Consider the following 21496-nt stretch of genomic DNA (forward strand, 5'->3'; position numbering starts at 1 on the left):
CCAGTGCAGCAATAGGCATGATTCTTCAAAACCCTACTCACTCTTCAACTTCTGTTTGTGAGAGTGCCAAACAAACCTATACGTGGCTCCTGCAAGAAGAGCCCAGAGCGTCAATCTATCTGCCACAATAACAAATACAAGACACAAACGTAAGATTACTATAGGCTTACAGTGTTCAACACTTATCTTTAGTACACAGTCCTACAGCTTCTGCTAAATAGCATAATGTTTACGATGGCACATCAAACAAACAGCCTTTACCACCTACAGCTAACTGTTTGGGAATTGGCACTGCAGCTTGCAGTCTGAGGTGCTCGTCTCACTGATTGAGAAATCATTTAAATGTGAATGGTTAAGATTTGCAAGTGCAGTAAAAATGTTGGAAATGTTCAAACAACTAAAGTACATAGGAATCATGTTGGAAAGATAATTCTTTAACCACCTGTGGTACAGCATTTTGATCCTTTACATTTATACTGTAATGTATTATTAGCTGCTCTGACACTCATCATGATGCTAAAACACCAGAATGGCCATTAGGCACCTGTCCTGTAAAGTCATTGACAAACGTTTATCCATCTCTCAGCCATTCATGCATGCATCTGTGTCGCCTTGCTGACAGACTGAGGACAAAAGACACCTGGCAAAAGGCCAACTTCTGTCCATCAGCCTCCTCAGTGACGGGAGATGATCGCCAGCTCCGGTGCAATCCAGCGTGCCGGCCAACATTTTTGGAATCCCAGCACCCGTGAGGACAGAGGTTCACTGGCCTCCACAGGACACAGGGAGGAGCGAGAGAAGGTGTACTACGAGGACTTCCTTTTATGGTCATCTCTGTCAGAGCCAACAACAGGAGTAGAACTCAGCACCGTTATCAATCACAGGCCACCAGCAAGCTTGATGTGAGGGGATTTCCTCTGGTGCAGCAGCTGTTTAGCGAATGGCATAAATCACATGTTTAAAACGTTTCCATTACATCTTGCACAGTGTTGTGTGATCTTTTAGTCTGATATAAGACAGATCACACATGTCTACAGTTCTTTAAATATTTTAATGTTATCTTTTGAGATTTCCTAGATGCCAGAATCTATAATCAATCAATTTTAGGGCCATTGCTAGTCCACCCCCAATTTGAACCCAGATCTCAGCATTGGTGGGCTAGCATAAGAGACCGCTCTGCCACCCGAGTGCCTGCAGATTATGTAAATGTTCCAACCCAGTGATAAATTATGTATTATTACTAAAACTCTGCAGTCAGTTAAATGCTCAATTAAATGGTGTTACTATTAATGTTGTGCCTTTTAGTGCTCGTTTGCCAAATTTTAAAACAAAGGCATTTTTCCAACAAGGGTTAGACTTAGCGTGGCTCTCCATATCCAGATATGGCTGTGTGTAGGAACCCAAAACCGGCAAGTGATAAGATGCAGACGCAGATTGGACACGTGTTGGAAAGGACATGGTGTGTTGGAAAGGACAGCTCTCAGTGATCAGATCGGGGGGTTGTGCAGGTGGCAGCGAATTCCCGTTCGGGAATTAACTAGAGTGGGAGATAAAGGGGGAAAATCCAGAAAAACAGAGAGTAACAGTTTTAATGTTGACCTATTTTGTAGCCAAGTATTTGAAATAATACTGACAAAAAAACAACAACAACAATTACATTAAGGCTTTTATTAAAAGGACAATTTGGATGAACAGTTTTTTGTTCTTTTTTTAACTGGAAAGAATAATACCCTAAATACGCTAAAGTGAAGTTAATAAAAGTTTATACATTAATTAATAAAAGTGTTCTTGGGTGTGTCTGGTCTCATTGTGCAATGGCACCCACACAGACACATTTGTCTGTGCCTGAGGGAGAGCTGGTGAAATGAGTTCATTAATGCTGATGCAACTGTGGCTTCTGCTGGCCAGTCAAGGCACCTGGTTGATTCACAGATAGTGGTGCAAGACTCTCCGTACGCATTACTGCTCTCTGTGAGACCCCATCTCTGACAAGTAAAAAGAAGCAGTCAATGACTGCGCGGAGGGGGCATGTGATAATCTGCAGCTTGGTCAGGGTGGGTGTCTACAGCAGCAAGGAAGTTACAAATGGAAATTGGATAAGACTAATTTAGACTGAGATGATTAAAACAAAAGAGCAAAAATAACACAACAATAAAACAATACTTACTACCAGCATTTATAGGTTGTTTTACTTGTAATTATGCCTTCATCTTAACATTTAAGAGTAAGTGGTGCTAAGTGCACTTTTGAAGGTGACTTTGCCCTCCGTGTGAACTGCCACTCACATCACACACTGCATTACTGCAACAATCGGCTTCTCTAACGTCGGTGTAGGGCTGGACGATATGGCTAAAATTTATGTCACGATATAACTCCTAATTTTGGTCGATATGATATAATTCCAATATCGATATGAATAATACAAATGTCAGAAAAACTGCCAACATTGAAACGCTGTACCTGCAAACCTCTGAAAAATTTATTTGCAAAGTCTATAAAATCTCACCCTTTACAACTACATAATATTTTAGAAATAATAATAATAATAATAATAATAATACAAATCAATTAGCTTTCACCTTTTACTTGTATTCAGCATTTGTATACAGACAAAAACACGACTTGAAAATATATAATATAATATATTAACATGTCTTAACCAGAGGTGGAAAGAGTACTAAAATATTGTACTTAAGTAAAAGTACTATTACTTTAATCAATTTTTACTTAAGTACGAGTAAAGTTACTAGTCTAAAAATCTACTCAAGTAAAAGGTAACTCATTTAAAATGTACTCAGAGTAAACGTTACTTAGTTACTTTATTAACAGCAGGGGGGGGGGTCTCTTCTGTGTAATGCAAACAGGACAAGTGGATATAAATCTCACAATAGTTGTTTTTAATTCAAATATAATAGAAGAAACATGTTGATACAACATTTAAAACATTTAGGGGTGTGTAATGTGTCATTTTAGTCCCATAAAACTTTTTTAAACTGTATAACCACTAGTGATGTGTCGTAGAATTATTTGAATCTATTGAACGGCCCTTTAAACTGAAATAAAGGAATCGATTCGCGCTTTATGTATATATACGGCTCTTTAAAAGGAACTGAGACAAAAGATCCGTCTCCCCGTGGGAGAATTCACTGCAGCAGTTTCCCAGACGCGATTTCTTTAGCGTTTATTATTTTACTCAGTAACGGATCTTATTTAAAATGTAGCGAATTACAATTCTTAATACAAAACATACTGAAGTAAAAGTAAAATTACAGGCTGTGAAATCTACTTTAAAAAGTAGAAGTACACAAAAACAAAAGAGTACACTCAATTACAGTAACGCGAGTAAATGTAATTCGGTACTTTCCACCTCTGGTCTTAACTAACTTTAATCCACAACATGGACTGATTATTATTTGTACGCAAACATTTTCGAACAAAAGTTCTCGACCAGGATAAAGAATACAAAAAGTGCTTAAGAGTTGCTGCAGAATTTGCTGCAGCAGATGTTGTGCTTAAAGAATACATTAAAAAAAAGATTCTAGTCTTTACTCTCTTATCAACTATTTCTACTGCTTCTTTTTTAACTGTGGATGCTCGTTTAGCCGCTAACATCCACCGTGTTGTAGCGGAGTGTAATCAGAGCGGTAACGCTGAGCACTGGCTTCGTGCCTGTGGCGCACGTCATCACGTACTGACGTATGCATATCGATCGAATTTGTTTATAAATCATATCACCGTTATTGAAACATTTTCTATCGCGATATATATCGATATCGAATTATTGTCCAGCACTACGTCGGTGCCGGCTATAAATAAAGCATTTCATAATCTCACCACACTTGTTAAAAATACCATCTACAACTACTCTTTAAAGAAGGAAAAAAGCAGTTATAGGTAGGAGTACTTTAAAAATCATGCAGCAGCCTACATACTACAGCCCACTCTCATTTTCTCTGCATAATGAACCTCAGCCAGTAAAGATTTCAGCCAGGTTTAACTCATTTCTCATGAAGCCTATAGCAGCTAAAACCTGCAGCGTCATCATAACACTCAGTTATGACTAACTGCGCCAGACAAATCCAAGCTCCCTTTCAAGCTGGAAATAAATCAGTCTCAATCTTCTTTCAGTTCCAGCATTGGTGTGTGCTGTTTTGTGTCTGTGCTGACCGAGCAAAGAGCTTTGTGAAGGATGTGTGAGCAGCATCAGCAGGACGTGTGTATGGAGGAGTGTAAGTATAAGCTTATAAGTATAAGTATAAATGTATTGTGGAGGTGTGCAGCTCGTCTCAGTATTTAAAGCAGTTATCAAGCAAAGCCTACATTCATAACTACATAATCAACTCTGCAACGACAGTGATATGTGCACTAAAGGTGAAACTCTATGTCATGGTAAAGTCATGCATCCTAGTTAGGGCGCATTCACATGAGAAGCGTTTTGCGCTTCGCTCACCGCAGCATCAGTTCCAACCGCCGCTTTTACGTCATCAAAGTGCGAATATGAGACGAATCTGCATTTGTGTGGAATAACAGTCAAATTCACTCTGAAAGCATTTACATACATGTTTAGCCGGATTTTCTCACCGTTTTACTTTTAAACTTGTGTTATAGCTCGTGGTGCTGAAAAATTGTGAGAATCAGCTTTTCCGAGAGAGTCTAAAAGGCTTATTGTTAAAAAAAAAAAAAGTGTTTTAGTGTACATCATACTGTATGTGCATCATATTGGCCATCACTATGCAAAAGTCATTCTACCCTTGTTGTCACTGCAAAACTGACTGCACCTGTCTACTGAAGACTATTACTGAAGCAAGAGTTGCATAGGAGTATAGCTCATTTCTCTATTTATTCACTTACTTGCTCACTTCTAGGGACAATTCAGAGTAGCCAATCCACCTTCTGTATGCTTTGGGAAGGTGGAAAAGAAAAAGTAAACTCATGGACACAGGTATGCAAAAGTTCCTACAAACAGTAATTGAAAACAAGGCTTGAAAACTTTTATGTTGTCAAGACCCGAGGCTGCTGTGAAGCACCTGCTCAACAAGTTGAACCCCCCTAACTTACTATTAACAAAGACATGTCATTTAGATTTTCATGGATAGTCATGATCTAGATCAGCCTTTCTCAGCTGAATACTTGCATACTTTTGGGTTAAAAAAAAAAGTTTGACAAACACAGATCTAGAGGTTTTAATAAGATTATGATTAAGGCCCTACCTCATTCATGGCCGTGAAAATCGTGTCCATGAAATGAGCCGTTTCCTGTGTAATATGCAATTTGCATTGCAGTATGTGGCAGTCTTAGCAATTCTACAGCAATTTAGTTAGCAATCGATTAGTCAAAATGTTCAAGGTGTCCAAGTGTAAAGCAGCTAAAAACACTACTAGGGTCACTGAGTGTGGAAAACTCCCAACCAATTCTGTGGACGCGGTGGAGGAGGGGGGTCAAAACACGGACAAGTATTTTTGTATTTAAGACAGAGCCTCGCACCTTTACTGAATGTCCTAGGTTCACATTCAACTATTAAAGTAAGCTGTGCTGTGTATTGTAGTTTCTATTTATTCTGTCATTCAGTTTATGAGAGTTATTTAATGACTGCCATTAAACAGCAGTGTTAGCAACGTTTGTGTTTCTCTGCTTACTCATACCATGACCAGTTAAATGGGTCTTACCAGCTACCTCCACAATGTCTCCAGGCACAATGTCCTTGGCCTTGATCCTCTGCACAGTCTTTCTGTCCTGTCTGTAGACTTTTCCCATCTCCGGTTCATACTCCTTAAGAGCTTCGATAGCATCTTCGGCATTACGCTCCTGTAAAACAGAGAACTCTTACAAGCAAGAAAGAGCCAAATCTGTTCTTCAGCTAAGAAAGCTACGTTTTAGTGGTACTTCTAAACCAAGCAACCACAAATAAAAAATAATAAAACTGAACAAGCTGCATGTACAAACTCACCTGCCACACACCTACGATGGCATTGGCTATGAGAATTAGCAAGATTACAAAAGGCTCCACGAATGCTGTGATCGTCTCCTCTCCCTCCTCAAACCAGGCTAAAACCTGAAAAGTAAAAACAGAGTATATACACACTGTCATACAAGCTTTCCAGACATAAATAATTGGATGTGAAAATGTTTCAATCTCGTCTTCGCTACACTATATGGCCAAAATTATTTGGACACCTGACCATGAGATTGTTGGACAATTCGTTTCAAAAACAAATGCTATGTGAACTTTTCAGCTTTAACAACAACCACTCTGTTGAGAAGGCTTGTCACTAGACTTTAAAGTAGGTCTGTGGGAATTTGTGCATATTCAGTCAAAAGAGCAATTGTATGGCTGGACACTGATGTTGGTCAAGAAAAGCCAGTTTATTCCAAAGCTGATCAGTGGGACTGAGGTCAGGGATCTGTGCAGGTCACTGGAGTTTCTTTAAACCAAGCATTTCTTCATGTCTTTATAGAGCCTGCTTTGTGCACAAGGGTACAGTAATGCTGGAACAGGAAAGGAACTTCCCTAAACTGTTGATGCAAAGTTGGAAGCATATAACGTCCTTTGTTTAAAACACATGAATGCAGAAATGAGAAGGGATTAGGGCTGGGTATCGCCACCAATTTCCTGGATCGATTCGATTCCGATTCACCAGGTCCCGATTCGATTCGATCTTCGATTTTCGATTCGATTTTCGATCCAATTTCGATTCAACACATTTAGGCATATTTGAGTTACATTAACAGGTTTTGTTTACATATGTACAGATGTTCAGAGAACGAATGTGATAATTGTACAAAGAACACTCATTATTAAAAATATTTGTGTATTTTGTTTACATAAATAATTAATCCAAAACAGAAAACAGTAACATTCAACAGCCAGGTGTATGTTTACATTACATTTACAATGTTGTAGCATGTCAGACAAATGAAATAATAATAAAAAATGAATGTTACTGTTTTCTTCCATTTGTCTGACATGCTACAACATTGTAAATGTAATGTAAACATACACCTGGCTGTTGTACAGCTTATGCCAAGTTTACGCTACACGACACTCTGATTAACACGTGGTCACTGTAATGTTCACACTACACGACTGATCGGCGATGGGGAGTTTTACACTACACCATCTATCACCAGGGGGAATCACAGGCGAGCTTCTCTGGTCTCCAAAACTACGTTTTGTCACGAAAACACACGTGAGAAGTGATGAAAGGTTTAATGATACCACGTCCAAACATGCACATCAACAAGTAGCGAGCAATCAAAGTTTGTGCGCTTATGAAATAAATGAATCTGAGTGGATTTGGCAACACGAGCAGCATGGATCGTTCTGTAGTGAGTTGGAGGTTAATAAATATTTTGTTTTGTAGAGAACGATCTCGCGTGTGCTGATGTATTCTGATAGAAACTATATTGCGCTCCACCACCTGTTTCCAACCTCTCCCCTGTGTTTCCCCTCGCTGTTTCTCACATTGATTGAGAGCCGAGTTTTGATCGCAGAGCGAACACCGAGTTCCTCCCGAATCCAGAGCCGAGCGAAAATCAGTGCAAAAAGTTGTGTAGTGGTCATAACTTGAGCTTCTGCCATGCTAAACTGATGTGCAGGTCAGATCTCGTTGCATGAAAAAACAGTGGCTGGTCACGCGAAATTAAAGGGGGTAACAATAGTAATAGATTTCCGTGTGCACCGTAAAAAGGGGCGTATTTAAAAAATCGATCTCGCATTTATATGAATCGATATCGGATCGTTCAAATAAAGATCGATTAAAATCGAAAAATCGATTTTATAAACCCACCCCTAGAAGGGGTGTACCAATACTTTTTTCCATATTGTGTAAATATTAGAGGTGGCCATTTGAAAATAAAAATAAATAAAACATTATTAACAAATCTGTGCATAAGTTTTACATTTTAAAAACAGTGCTAGGTGACGGTCATATTCTTAGTGGTTGCTGCACTTGGCAAAGGGTTGAAAGAAAGCTGTAATAAATAGTGTAACATAGACTCCCCCCTCAGACATAGCCAATCTGGTCTGTATGTAGATAGCACAGCTGGGAATTTGAGCCCTGGATCTCAGCAGTAGTGTGCAAGCATCATTTACTGCTGCATCACCTGAGCGCCAGCAAACAAATCAACAATACTAAATATTCAGAAAGGTGTCAGCAAATTTCTACTCATAGATTACTAAATATTACACTGGTCCTGGAGTGTCCTTGTCTATGACACTAAATTCAACATTTGATCACATGTAATTAGCTATGAGGGTTCTCCAAAAAATGTCCACACTTTTTTTAAAACTCTATTTATTAAAAATTTCTAAAACTAAATAACATTACTTTTCTACATAGTCACCTTCCTTCGCGATGTGTTTTTCCTAGCAACGTACCATTTTAATGCCATCAGCTAAAATGTTTTTGGTTAGGCCACTCAGGTGGCGCAGCGGTAAACACACACGCTGACACCAGAGCTGGGATCTCGAATACATTGTATCGAGTCTCAGCTCTGCCTGCCGGCTGGGCTGAGCAGCCACATGAACAACGATTGGCCTGTTGTTCAGATAGGGGTGGGATATTAAAGCCGGATAAGAGACTCTCTCATAACTAATGCAATTACAACCTCTGCTGGCTGATTGATGGCACCTGCACATAGACAAGAAAAGAGTGCTGTCAGGGTGTGTCTCTCCGTGCACAGTGCTCTTCCGCATCGCACTCATCAAAGTGTAGGTGACAAAATGCATACGTTTTTGGTTGACCGCATAGCCACTGATGCACTGCTGCTTTCACATTATCACATGCAAATCTTCTTCCCCTTAAAGCTTCTTTGAGCGCTAAAAAAAGTTGGAAATCAGATGGCACTAAATCCGGACTATAAGCTCTCTCTCGGTCTCTCAGACACGATCAAATACCACTACTCCCACCCTCACCGTTTCCAAAGAAAATATTAAAGTGCAGAAACTTTTTGAAGATCCCTTGTAGTTAATGTGTGCGTCAGGTGTGTTGCTACCTGATAGAGACTAGCAAAAGCAGCTAACGTGCCTGCATCCCACACAAACAACTATTATTACCAATTATTAAGTAATTATTCACAATAAATGCAACATGGCTGTGTGCTCTGTGATTGATCTTTTTTAATCAAAACTTTTCATTCAACCTTATGAACCTTACTGTACCTGCTTATGTTTGTAATCTTTCAGAGACTAAGACTATGATTAAAATGTGCACATTCATGTATCACTGTTCTGTTTAGTTGAGCCATCAAGTGATGCCAATTTTGATACATAAAGCCAGCAGTCGCAATGGTTTTCTGTTCCTCACAGAAAATGCAACACACTTATCAAAGCATGACCGAGCTAATGAGCTGACAAGTCACAGGCAGCATCAAAATCTGTAGCACAGAAAACTGCAAATGCTGCCACTGCAGTCTGGCTTTCTTCACTCACTATTCTCATATAAAGATCACAATCATACAGTGGGGCCAAAAAGTCAGCCACTGATTGTGCAAGTTCTCCTACTTAGAAAGATGAGAGAGGTCTGTAATTTTCATCATAGGTACACTTCAACTATGAGAGACAAAATGAGAAGAAAAAAAAATCCAGGAAATCACATTGTAGGATTTTTAAAGAATTTATTTGTAAATTATGGTGGAAAATAAGTATTTGGTCTCCCACAAACAAGCAAGATTTCTGGCTCTCACAGGCCTGTAACTTCTTATTTAAGAAGCTCTTCTGTCCTCCACTCGTTACCTGTATTAATGGTACCTGTTTGACCTCGTTATCTGTATAAAAGACACCTGTCCACAGCCTCAAACAGTCAGACTCCAAACTCAACCATGGCCAAGACCAAAGAAAATTGTAGACCTGCACCAGGCTGGGAAGAGTGAATCTACAATAGGCAAGCAGGTTGGTGTGAATAAATCAACTGTGGGAGCAATTGTAAGAAAATGGAAGACATACAAGACCATTGATAATCTCCATCGATCTGGGGCTCATCCCGTGGGGTCAAAATGATCATGAGAACGGTGAGCAAAAATGCCAGAACTACACGGAGGGACCTGATGAATGACCTGCAGAGAGCTGGGACCAAAGTACCAAGGCTACCATCAGTAACACACTACACCGAGAGGGACTCAAATCCTGCAGTGCCAGGCGTGTCCCACTGCTTAAGCCAGTACATGTCCAGGCCCGTCTGAAGTTTGCCAGAGAGCATATGGATGATCCAGAAGAGGATTGGGAGAATATCATGCGGTCAGATGAAACCAAAATGGAACTTTTTGGTAAAAACTCAACTCGTCGTGTTTGGAGGAAGAAGAAGAACCCAAGAACTCCATACCTACTGTGAAGCATGGGGGTGGAAACATCATGCTTTGGGGCTGTTTTTCTGCAAAGGGGACAAGACGACTGATCCGTGTTAAGGGAAGAATGAACGGGGCCATGTATCGTGAGATTTTAAGCCAAAACCTCCTTCCATCAGTGAGAGCATTAAAGATGGAACGTGGCTGGGTCTTCCAGCATGACAATGATCCCAAACACACCGCTCGGGCAACGAAGGAGTGGCTCCGTAAAAAGCATTTCAAGGTCCTGGAGTGGCCTAGCCAGTCTCCAGACCTCAACCCCATAGAAAATTTGTGGAGGGAGTTGAAAGTCCGTGTTGCCCAGCGACAGCCCCAAAACATCACTGCTCTAGAGGAGATCTGCATGGAGGAATGGGCCAAAATACCAGCTACAGTGTGTGCAAACCTGGTGAAGACTTACAGGAAATGTTTGACCTCTGTCATTACCAACAAAGGTTATGTTACAAAGTATTGAGTTGAACTTCTGTTATTGACCAAATACTTATTTTCCACCATAATTTACGAACAAATTCTTTAAAAATCCTACAATGTGATTTCCTGGATTTTTTTTTTCTCATTTTGTCTCTCATAGTTGAAGTGTACCTATGATGAAAATTACAGACCTCTCTCATCTTTCTAAGTAGGAGAACCTGCACAATCAGTGGCTGACTAAATACTTTTTGGCCCCACTGTATGTTAAAAAATAGCTTATACATATATATATATATATATATATATATCATCTTATATAATATCTTATTTCACTGTCCTATGAAACATTCTAATGAATGTCAAATTTCACACATAGAAGATGAAGAAGAAGAGTACCTTTATTTGTCATATATACATCTACATGTGTACAGTACAATTAAATTTGTTTCTCCACATACCCCAGCTTGTTTGGAAGCTGTGGGTCAGAGCGCAGGGTCAGTCATTGTACAGCACCCCTGGAGCAGACAGGGTCAGGAGCCTTGCTCATGGACCAAACAGTGGCTGCATAGCAGAGCATGGATTTGAACCGACAATCTTCAGATTGATAGCTCTACCCACTAGGCTACCACTGTTCCAGTACAGCCACATGTACAGTGGTAGGGGGAAAACCAAAAATTTTAAGCAAATAGCATCTTGTGATCAGAAAGTGTCCACTGATAAAATACTTGAGAAAGATTTAACATGTTGTGCATACAAAAGAAAACAGTTCTAGTTTCTTACTGTGTACCTACAACGAGAGCTAATAGGGCATGCATTCCTAATAAAAAAGGCCAGCACGTTTAAACAGAATCTAAAAATTGGGGGTACACACATGGTCTAGTCAGTCATTGTATACCCACAAAGTTCATCTGCACGCTATGTGTAGCTCAAAAAATAATCCATCACACACATACTTTTTTCCCTATAAACTGCATAAACAGTTTATCCAGGTTTGAGACTGGCACTGAGAGCGCACTGATGAGTGCACCTCTCAAAGGCTGGACTGTTTCGACCAGCTCTTCCACTAAGACATTAGCCAGTCATGTCTGAAAAAACAAGACCTTTGTTTTTGGTCAAAGAAAGGCAAGAATGTTCCTTGCAGCCAAGTAAAATCTGTTACACTGGTGCCCAAGCCGGGGAGTTTGGAGAACAAAGAAACAATGCCATAAATCAGAGAGTGCAACCACGTAACCCCTAGTCAACAGCAACAACAAGTGCATATTCTGCCACAAAAAGTGGATCGAGTGGCCATCCAGAGACTCCTGAACACCAAGCCCTCCACTGCCGAGTCTGAACCAGACACTATGACAGTCAGTGAACCTTCTTTCTCTCTGACGTGAATAACATCAGCAGACAACAGAGGTCTAAAAAACAATTTGGCCAAAAAGTGAGTGGAGACTGCACGTTCAAGCCTGTTGATCGGGAAAGCATACATGGCTGCCCAAACGCTTCCCAAAAAGGCTGTGCTGTAGCAGTATAACAACAAGATTTCCAGCACTTTCATAAAATGCTAACTTAGATTTTTCTGTTTATGTCTTTATTTCTTCAGGTTACAGACAGCACACTGAACAAATGGCTGGGGGTCATTTTATTTCAGGGGTGGAGGATCATTAGGAAGTCTAAGTGCAGCACCACTGAGAAGTAGTGTCTAGCAAATCAAATGAATGGTCCTCACGATCCAATATTACCTGCTGGGAAACCCTTTAAGTCCGTTTGGCCCACGTCCCCCTGCAGTGGAGCCACAGCATTAAGGACACCAATGCGCAGATTACACGTTGGTGCCTTGCTTTACTGCTATTTAAATTCAATGTGGTCCAAAAGCTGCTTGTTTGAGGACACAGATGGTGGTGGCAGATTTCCTCTCCTGTCAGGTGGGGGTGTCAGTCAGCCTGTGTACCTAGTTATCCTGTCTATTTAACATCTTTTTTTCTCCGTCTCCCCTCTTATATGTTTGTGTCTAGTAATAATTGAGTTGAAAAGGGAAGCCTAAAAGCCAAACCATTCGTGTTTATTAGTCTTTTTACCTCTTTTTTAAAAATGCCTTAGGAGAGAAAACAAATGAACAGCCCAAAAAAGGCAAAAACTTATGTGCCTTTATAGTTCTCCTAGGTGCCTAATACAAACTGTTATGGCCACATTTTTTACCTCCAACCTCTGGCCAATTTGTGCAGCTGTTGGAAAAATTAGCATTGCATTGAAGGTCAGAAGCTAAATTTGGTCTGTAGCAATGCCCTCTGCCCTAGTATGTTCTGGGGAGCTGTCAAAAGCAGAGCCCAACACCTTTTTATCAGTAAACTGGGTAATGGGCATCTGGCTAGCATGCCAAGGCATGTCACTGCAATGCACTGGAATGCAGAAGTTACTGACTTAGCTTGACTTTATTAGCTTAAGTTATTGACTTAGGTTAATTCTTAGGCGACAAGTTTAGAAACCAAATGAAACACAAATAAGGAAAATAAAAATATATGTATGCTAACAAATAGCATAAGTATTGCTGTGTAGACAAAACACATGAATACAGTATTGCATATACACCGATCAGCCATAACATTAAAACCACCTCCTTGTTTCTAAACTCACTGTCCATTTGATCAGCTCCACTTACCATATAGAAGCACTTTGTAGTTCTACAATTACTGACTGTAGTCTGTCTGTTTCGCTGCATGCTTTGTTAGCCCCCTTTCATGCTGTTCTTCAATGGTCAGGAACCCCACAGGACCACCACAGAGCGGGTATTATTTGGGTGGTGGATCATTCTCAGCACTGCAGTGACACTGACACGGTGGTGGTGTGTTAGTGTGTGTTGTGCTGGTATGAGTGGATCAGACACAGCAGCGCTGCTGGAGTTTTTAAATACCGTGTCCACTCACTGTCCACTCTACCTAGTTGGTCCACCTTGTAGATGTAAAGTAAGAGACGATCGCTCATCTATTGCTGCTGTTTGAGTTGGTCATCTTTGAGATCTTAATCAGTGGTCACAAGACGCTGCCCACGGGGTGCTGTTGGCTGGATATATTTTTGGTTGGTGGACTATTCTCAGTCCAGCAGTGACATTGAGGTGTTTAAAAACACCAGCAGCGCTGCTGTGTCTGATCCACTCATACCAGCACAACACACACTAACACACCACCACCATGTCAGTGTCACTGCAGTGCTGAGAATGATCCATCACCCAAATAATCCTGACCATTGAAGAACAGCATGAAAGGGGGCTAACAAAGCATGCAGAGAAACAGATGGACTACAGTCAGTAATTGTAGAACCACAAAGTGCTTCTATATGGTAAGTGGAGCAGATAAAATGTACAGTGGGTGGGTGTAGAAACAACGAGGTGGTTTTAATGTAATGGTTGATCAGTGTACAATTACAAACCTCATTTCTGAAAGTTGGGATAAAAAAAAGAGGCAAAATAAAAGTAAAAAATGTCATAGAATATTCAAGTTATGGCTTTTTACAATAAGCAGGTGAACTGATAACAGGTTAAAGAATTAAAAAAATTTAAAGTAAATCGAGAAAAAAAGAATCTTTTCAAGCAATGATGCAAGCAAGCAAATTATTTAGTATTTTACATCTACTGTTCATAATACTGTGAAAATAAAAAAGCTGTGCAAAGCTGAAAACCACTGTTGAATGTGTCTGACCTTTGAGCTCTCAGACAGCATTGGTCTGTAGATGTGTGTGGGGAAAAGCTTGCACACACATCTAGATAATATCTAAAAATAATAAAGAGTAACAATGTCTAAGGTGGTGTAAAATTTTGGCATATACAGTCCACAGGATGAAGTACAATAGACTTACAATTGGTCTGTTTTTTAAGTTGCTTTACTGGCAAACATGGATAAAAATACTTTCTAGGTCTTAACCTACAGTATCTTGATTTTAAAGATACAAAAATTTACTTAATGCACATGTAAATGAAATGAATTACAGTCGCAATTGTGAAACTGGATATGAACTGGGTGGCTAATAACACTTTACAGGGCACAAAGTACATAAACTACACAAAAGTGTGTAATTACCAATGTCAAAAAACTTGGGCCAACACTTTTAATGGTTAATGGCGAGAGCCCCCTGGATATTTTCCATTTCAATTACTAGACTACTCCTCCTCATTTGGTGGACTCGACATGAAGGTCAATACAGAACCTGACAAGCTGTGCAGAGCCTTTTGACATTTAAAACTGACAGTCTGATAGCATCTTCAGCACTGCAAGCTTCAGAATTACTTACCACCAAAAGTAAACTAATCTATGTCATCTTAACGCCTCAAGTCTGAGAGAGCAATGCCCAGCACTGACTTCTTGTTTATTGCATAGTGACAGACACTTAATCTTAATAAACGCTGTTCTCACCATTCCTGAGGACACCCAGCTTTCTCAGCTGTTTAACCTCTTGATCTGGGAGCAACTCAAGACATGACGAAGGTATGAGATGCCAACACGCTCAACATGCATTTCAAGCAGCAGGAGAATGCAAACACACACATATCTCATTTCCTCTAGCCTGTTATGAAAGTGGAGCACACAGCTCGTAAGCTTTAACTCCCGAATACACATCACATTCATATCAAAAGTATATTGCGTAATCAAGTATTTATCAGATCCTATGGTCGCTGAAGATACAGATAAAACGGGGAGTATACTTACAAATGAAATACAAGCAGCCAGCAGGAGAATTCGCACAAGTAAATCTTCAAACTGCTCAATGACCAGCTCCCATAATGACTTTCCTAGAGACAGGTGGAGAAAGTGTAAGTTCAACAAAACTGATTCATAAGCAAAACAATTTAATGTTTGATTAAATCCAAGATAATTACCTTCTTCAGCAGGTAGTTCTGCAAAAAAGAAAGAGAATAAAAAAGAAAGAGAATAAAAAAGAAAGAGAAGATTCTATTAAAACCCTGGAAATACTTTAGGACATCACTAATATTTAAATCATCATGAAATTAAACAAGTACTGACAATACAACAATCAAATGTTGAAAATGTTTCAAACAAACAGCATAAATCAAACAGTGACTTCTTTGGGGGTCATAAGGTCATTGTTAACATCTCAAGTCCTAAGACCGTTACAAAGTTTTATGGACAATAATCTTAAACAGTCAATTACTCACCTACAGATTCTCATGGTAATTAAATTACCATGTTTTTTTTAATGTTTTGTTTATCTTCAAGCATCCTACCGTTGCAACTTGGTAGCCAAGCAAGCTCAAAAATGGTGGCAATTTAGGTATTAGTTCAGTATTTGGTATAGACTTATCTGGTGTCTGTAACATATTAAAATGGGGAAAATAGATCAGGAAATTCTCAGGATATTCTCATTACACAGTAGGACCTGAAACTCAGGTCCTATTATCAATACCCAGTATCAATATACTCTTGTATAGCAAAGCCCTATTAAATCCAGTCTAAACAAACAATGATGACACCGAAGACTGTGAACCCGGTTAAACTGTTTTATTCCCAACAATGCCAGTTAGGGGTTTCATCCTGTGGAACATTTTGCACAATTTGTTTGCTATTACACACAATTTTCACAATTTGTTTGCAATTTGTTTGTTCGCTCATTGTGTAAGTCGCTTTGGATAAAAGCGTCTGCTAAATGCTGAAAATGTAAATGTAAATGAAAATGTAAATGTTTTACTGATCTATGTTTGTACTGATACTAATAGGTACTGATATCAGACTTATGAAACAGACAGCAAAAAAAATCACTGTGTGAGTTTAATAACAAGGTGCAGTTATTTTGTTATATTGTTATTGTCATGTTTGTGTGTGGGTGGGGGGTGTAATCTAGGTTGGCCTAATATCAACAAACACACACTCTGTTAATCACCAAAAAAAAGTTGGGTTTTTTTGCATCAGTGGATCATATTGGTACACAGTTTTTGCACCAGATGCCCTTCTTGACACGACCCTCCTTATTTCATCTGGCCTTGGGACTGGCACAGAAAGCACACTGACAAGTGCACCTCCCAATAGTTAAACTGTTCAGCCATGTCAATCTCCTCAAACATAAACAATCATGTCTGTGCAGATGCCCAACCAGACGATTCAAACCCCAGATCTCAGCAACAGTGGGCTAACGGATTTTACTGCTGCACCACCCAAGCACCCCTACTTTTTTCATTTCCAGTCAACTCCATTTCTGACAGAAAAATAAAAATCTGTCTACATGAATGTGTCTAGGTGAATGTCTACATTTTTCATTTTTATATTAAATCAACGCTTTCATAGCGGTCAGGCTAGTGGGCGTAACGGACCGCTGTGCCTACAGTGTTTAATAAATATCTGCATGTTTTAGACGCTGTGGAAATGGGGTAACCATAAGAATGGCTGCATTCTATTTAGGAGACACATGTAGGTTCACTGTTAGTATGACTATCAAACACTTTAAAGAAAGGGTTGGTAAATCTTTTTAGAACCTTTTCCTTAAATTACTTTTATGACTTGTTGATTCCTTGGGCCCCCAAAACAACTGGCTTTCTTCCAAACTGGGTAATTTAGATAGACTGTAGACTAAGCAGACCAACCTTCCTATACTATATACTGTCTACAGCCATACAAGGTTCTTTATGAGTTATTATTGTGGATAAATCAAGTGGTTTGGATGATAAGAAGTTGTAAATGTTCCACCAAAGCCTGTAAGTGGACGGACTCTTAAAAAGTCTTAGAGAAATACTTTTAAAAAATAGAAATGACTAGGAATAGTGAATATCCATTATTTAAGGTCATACACTTCAGGATGCCTAATATGCAGTCAAAACAACTCTGGTTCACTGTAACACGGACTCCAGACCTCTGGTACAATAACAGGATATTACCAGTAGGTCCTTTAACTTCAATAGGTTGTGAGAAGGATCTTCCTACACTGCAGCCTGATGCCATGCAAATCACAAGATCTTCGGAAAAACAGAATTTGATGGACCAGTCAACCTTTTGTTAATCCAAAGTCCAGTTCTGATGCCAGCATGCTCATTGTAGGTGCTTTCAGCAATAGACAAAAGTTAGCATGGACACTACCTTTCCAATGCACTGTGTGGAGACATTCTTCCAATCACCAGTATTAAAATGATCTGCCATTTAAGCTCTTGTGTTGGTCTGTACCACAAGCTCTAGCCTTTATTCCCTGACACCAATAAGTCTTGGCCACCCAACATCCCTATCTATGGATCATGGGTGGTCTCATTTCAGGTACTGCAAACAGGTACTCACAATGGCTGCCTGTGATTTAACCAAGTTTCAGAGATACTTCTCCCAGTTTTCTGTCTATAATAATTTGGCTTTTAATAAAGTCGCTGAGGTCTTTATCCTGATCGCATCTGCTGCATGCAACATGTTTCCTATGAGTAACAACTACCATGGTCCAAACCTTTAATAAATCCCTAACCATGACATGCATGGCTGTTATGAAATAAGCACTTTCATTTGAATTTTTGAAGGGTGGCCCTAATGTTAATGTTGTAAAACAATAAGTAACAATTTTCCCCAAGTCCGGCATGGACATCCATGGACACGACAGGTTATGTCAACAACAGAGAATAGACGAAATGGGCATACTTTCCTAAATTTTCTGCACTATATGATGCACTTCTTTTGCATCGACTGTTAGAGCTAGGGAGATGAAAGTTAAGTGACTGAATTCCAGCTTAGTTGGTCCTTAAGCAAAAAACTTAAACCTCATGGCCTCACTACACCACTTTTTTAACAAGCTAAGAAGGGTGAAAATGAATGTCATTAGTCTTTCCTGTATGTGTATATGCACAATGGCGTATACAATGTTTTTATTTTATAAATAAAGTAAGGCTAGACATGCTCAGTAGTCTTTTAAGGCCTATGGTTAAATGGTGCTGCTCAGTAAAGCTGTCACTACAAAATGAAACCTGTTAATTTAAAGTAAATTTTACATTTACTTTTTTGGCAGTTAGCAGACACTTTTATTCAAAGCGACTTACAGTATACTACATTCTAAGCAATTGAGGGTTAAGGGCCTTGCTCAAGGGCCCAACAGTCGCAACCTGGCAGTGGTGGGGTTTGAACCGGCGACCTTCTGCTTACTAGTCCCGTACTTTAACCACTAGGCTACAACTGCCCTATTTTAAGGGGTAAACTACAGAACCTGTAAACACATAAATGTATGCCTGATTCATGATTCAAATGACTCAACCTGCTTTAGTTCACATAGTTATAAGTCAAAACGTACATAGTGCGATTCATTTATTAATCAAATATGTTAATTAAGTAAGTCATAACCACAATCTGAGTCAACTGAGGATCAGATCTGATTAAGATTTTAGTGCGTGAAGGTGGTAAATTAAATGAGTCAAGATTCGAATGACTCATTTAAGAATCATATCGGCGAATCTTTGCGTCAATTAAAAGAGTCAAAACTTACAGTGGGATTTACATATGGATTTTATAACTCAGTTGAGACACAATTTGTATCGTTGCATACATACCACGTACCAGTGCTGATTGAAGCTAAAATGTGTATGAAACCCGGTTCTTATGTGTTTAAATATACGCACCGTTTGGACCCCACTTCTCTTTCTGTCTCTTCACTTGGTCTAGAGAAAGTCCTGTGCTCTCGTTCACACTGAAATAGCTGTAAACTTCTTCCACGCTCTTCGTGTGAGCGTTCTCCATGGTCATACTGTGCTCGTCAGTGCAGAAAAATCCTTTCAATCAAAATATACCGTCTGCTTTAGGACGTCTCTTACACATGTACGTGAACACAGCGCACAATCAACCGAACCGCCCAGAAGGTGTGCTGCTGGGAGAGGATGCACCTGAAGGAGTTTATCCAGTAAAAAGATGGTTAATGTCTTCTGTTTTTCACCCAGAGAGACGGGGGTAAGTCGTCCCTGCTCAGTCTATCACATATACTAAGCCCGAGAGTGCGCTGGTGGTCTGACTGGAGCTCTAACAGCACGAGAAACACCGGCCGTTTACCCGCTCAACTGGAACTTATCGCGCAACCTTGTTTTATTATGGGTACAGTCGTCTGACCCCTCCTATCTGCACGCGCCACATTCGGAGAGCGCTGATTGGTCAGTGGGCGGATTCACGCTTTACCTCAGAGGTAGCATCAGGTTAAGCATGGGCAAGAAGCCTCGTGGTAGTGGTGTGCGATACTGCAAAATTTGGTATTGATCCGATACCAAGTAAATACAGGGCCAGTATCGATCCGATACCGATACTTTTTAATAATTAAGGTAGATGCATCATCCAATTGCTAAATCTGAATTTTCATGAGCTTTAGGTGTATTATTGTAATACATATTTTAAGCTGCTCTCAGTAGGGTTGTAAATAAATTCAGTTGTTTAAAGTGGTCCAAATTTTGTCCTTGTTCATTTAAAATAAAAAAATCAATGCTATTCTGTTTACATTTATAAGCACAAAGTCAAAAGAAAAGAGTGCTCATTTACCAAAACACTGAATAAGAGCCTCACTACATGCTCCGATTCATTTGCGTACGGTGCGTAAGGTGCATCCGTACTTTAAGTACATATAGTTTACACTATTATTTCCATAAAATTGCCCCAATTTCTGCAAAACAAAGTTTTTAAAAACTTACAACCTTCCAATGCCTACCAGCGTACCTATGTCTGTTAGGATTTAACAACGTAACAATGTGACGGTACCACAGTAAAACACAGCAGAGCAGGAGTTGAGAAGCGAGGTGAGCATGTAAGATGTGAGAGGAGTCTTACAGACATGATCTTTACTTTCTGATGAAACAGGAGAAACGTGCTGAATGTAGCAGAGAAAAAGTAAAACTAAAGTATCAATCCCATCACACTAGTATCGATCCGATACCAATACCAACGTTGGTATCGATGATATCGATATTTGGATCAATCCACCCACCACTACCTCATGGTTAGAGCCCTACTAAATTAATGGATTAACGTGCTTTATTTCACGGACCTTGTTTTTTAAAAAATCACAGCTTTTTAAAGCAAAATGCCACATTTAACGGCTGTCATTGAATAACACTCATAAACTGAATGTGTCTGATAGAATAAATGGAAGCTACAATACACAGTACAGTCTACCTTAATGGCTGAATGAAAACCTGAAACATTCAGCGACTATGCGAAGCTTCATGTTAATAAAAATTCTCGTAAGTGTTTTGACACCCCAATTCCCCCCTGCGTCCACAGAACTGTTTGGGAGTTTTCCAAACTCAGTTACCTGAGTAGTGTTTTTAGCTGCTTTAGACTTTTTGACTAAACGATTGCTAACTGAACTGCTGTAGGATTGCTAGTATTGCCTAATAGTGCATATTACACCGGAAAAGGCTGATTTTACGGTTTGTGGCACGATTTTCACAACAGTGAATTAGGTATGGCCTTACTCATGGTATACTGTTGAAGATAAAATCACATATTAATTTAAAAGGTTTGTAAACTATTTTTATTCATTCTCCTGGTAAGATCCAATGGATCTCATTGGATCCAGCACTACGCCAAAACACTAGATGCATAGCAGTAATACATATGCATAGCATAGGATTAATATCAAAGCAACTCAACACTCACAAATTTACTTACATCTAGTAGCAATTTAGATCAGTCAATCTACCTTCTATATATTTAGGGATGGAAAAGAATACTGGAGTACCAAGAGGATTGCCATACAGTGAAAATAGTCAAAACTCCTCACAGACAGTATCTAACAGCAGGAATCAAACCCAGGTCCT

The 21496-nt window shown here is 39.5% G+C and overlaps 1 protein-coding gene across 3 annotated transcripts in view; it reads right to left on the minus strand.

Moving 5' to 3' along the window:
• atp2a2a (ATPase sarcoplasmic/endoplasmic reticulum Ca2+ transporting 2a) overlaps positions 1 to 19637 on the minus strand; it is a 45818-nt gene extending 26181 nt beyond the window's left edge. For 2 of the 3 annotated variants that reach the window (XM_062999105.1, XM_062999104.1), the window contains exons 1-5: positions 19319 to 19637; positions 15608 to 15625; positions 15438 to 15520; positions 5948 to 6052; positions 5667 to 5805 (exon numbers count right to left, since the gene is read on the minus strand). In XM_062999105.1, the coding sequence (XP_062855175.1) occupies positions 5667 to 5805; positions 5948 to 6052; positions 15438 to 15520; positions 15608 to 15625; positions 19319 to 19442 (469 nt within the window). In that variant the 5' untranslated portion in view covers positions 19443 to 19637. Of the gene's footprint in view, positions 1 to 5666; positions 5806 to 5947; positions 6053 to 15437; positions 15521 to 15607; positions 15626 to 19318 lie in introns of those variants that run through there. The other variant, XM_062999106.1, reaches the window with a different exon arrangement.
• Positions 19638 to 21496: the final 1859 nt, after the last annotated feature.

The sequence above is a fragment of the Trichomycterus rosablanca genome, chromosome 7 (assembly GCF_030014385.1).
Source record: "Trichomycterus rosablanca isolate fTriRos1 chromosome 7, fTriRos1.hap1, whole genome shotgun sequence".
In the NCBI taxonomy this organism is placed as follows: domain Eukaryota; kingdom Metazoa; phylum Chordata; class Actinopteri; order Siluriformes; family Trichomycteridae; genus Trichomycterus; species Trichomycterus rosablanca.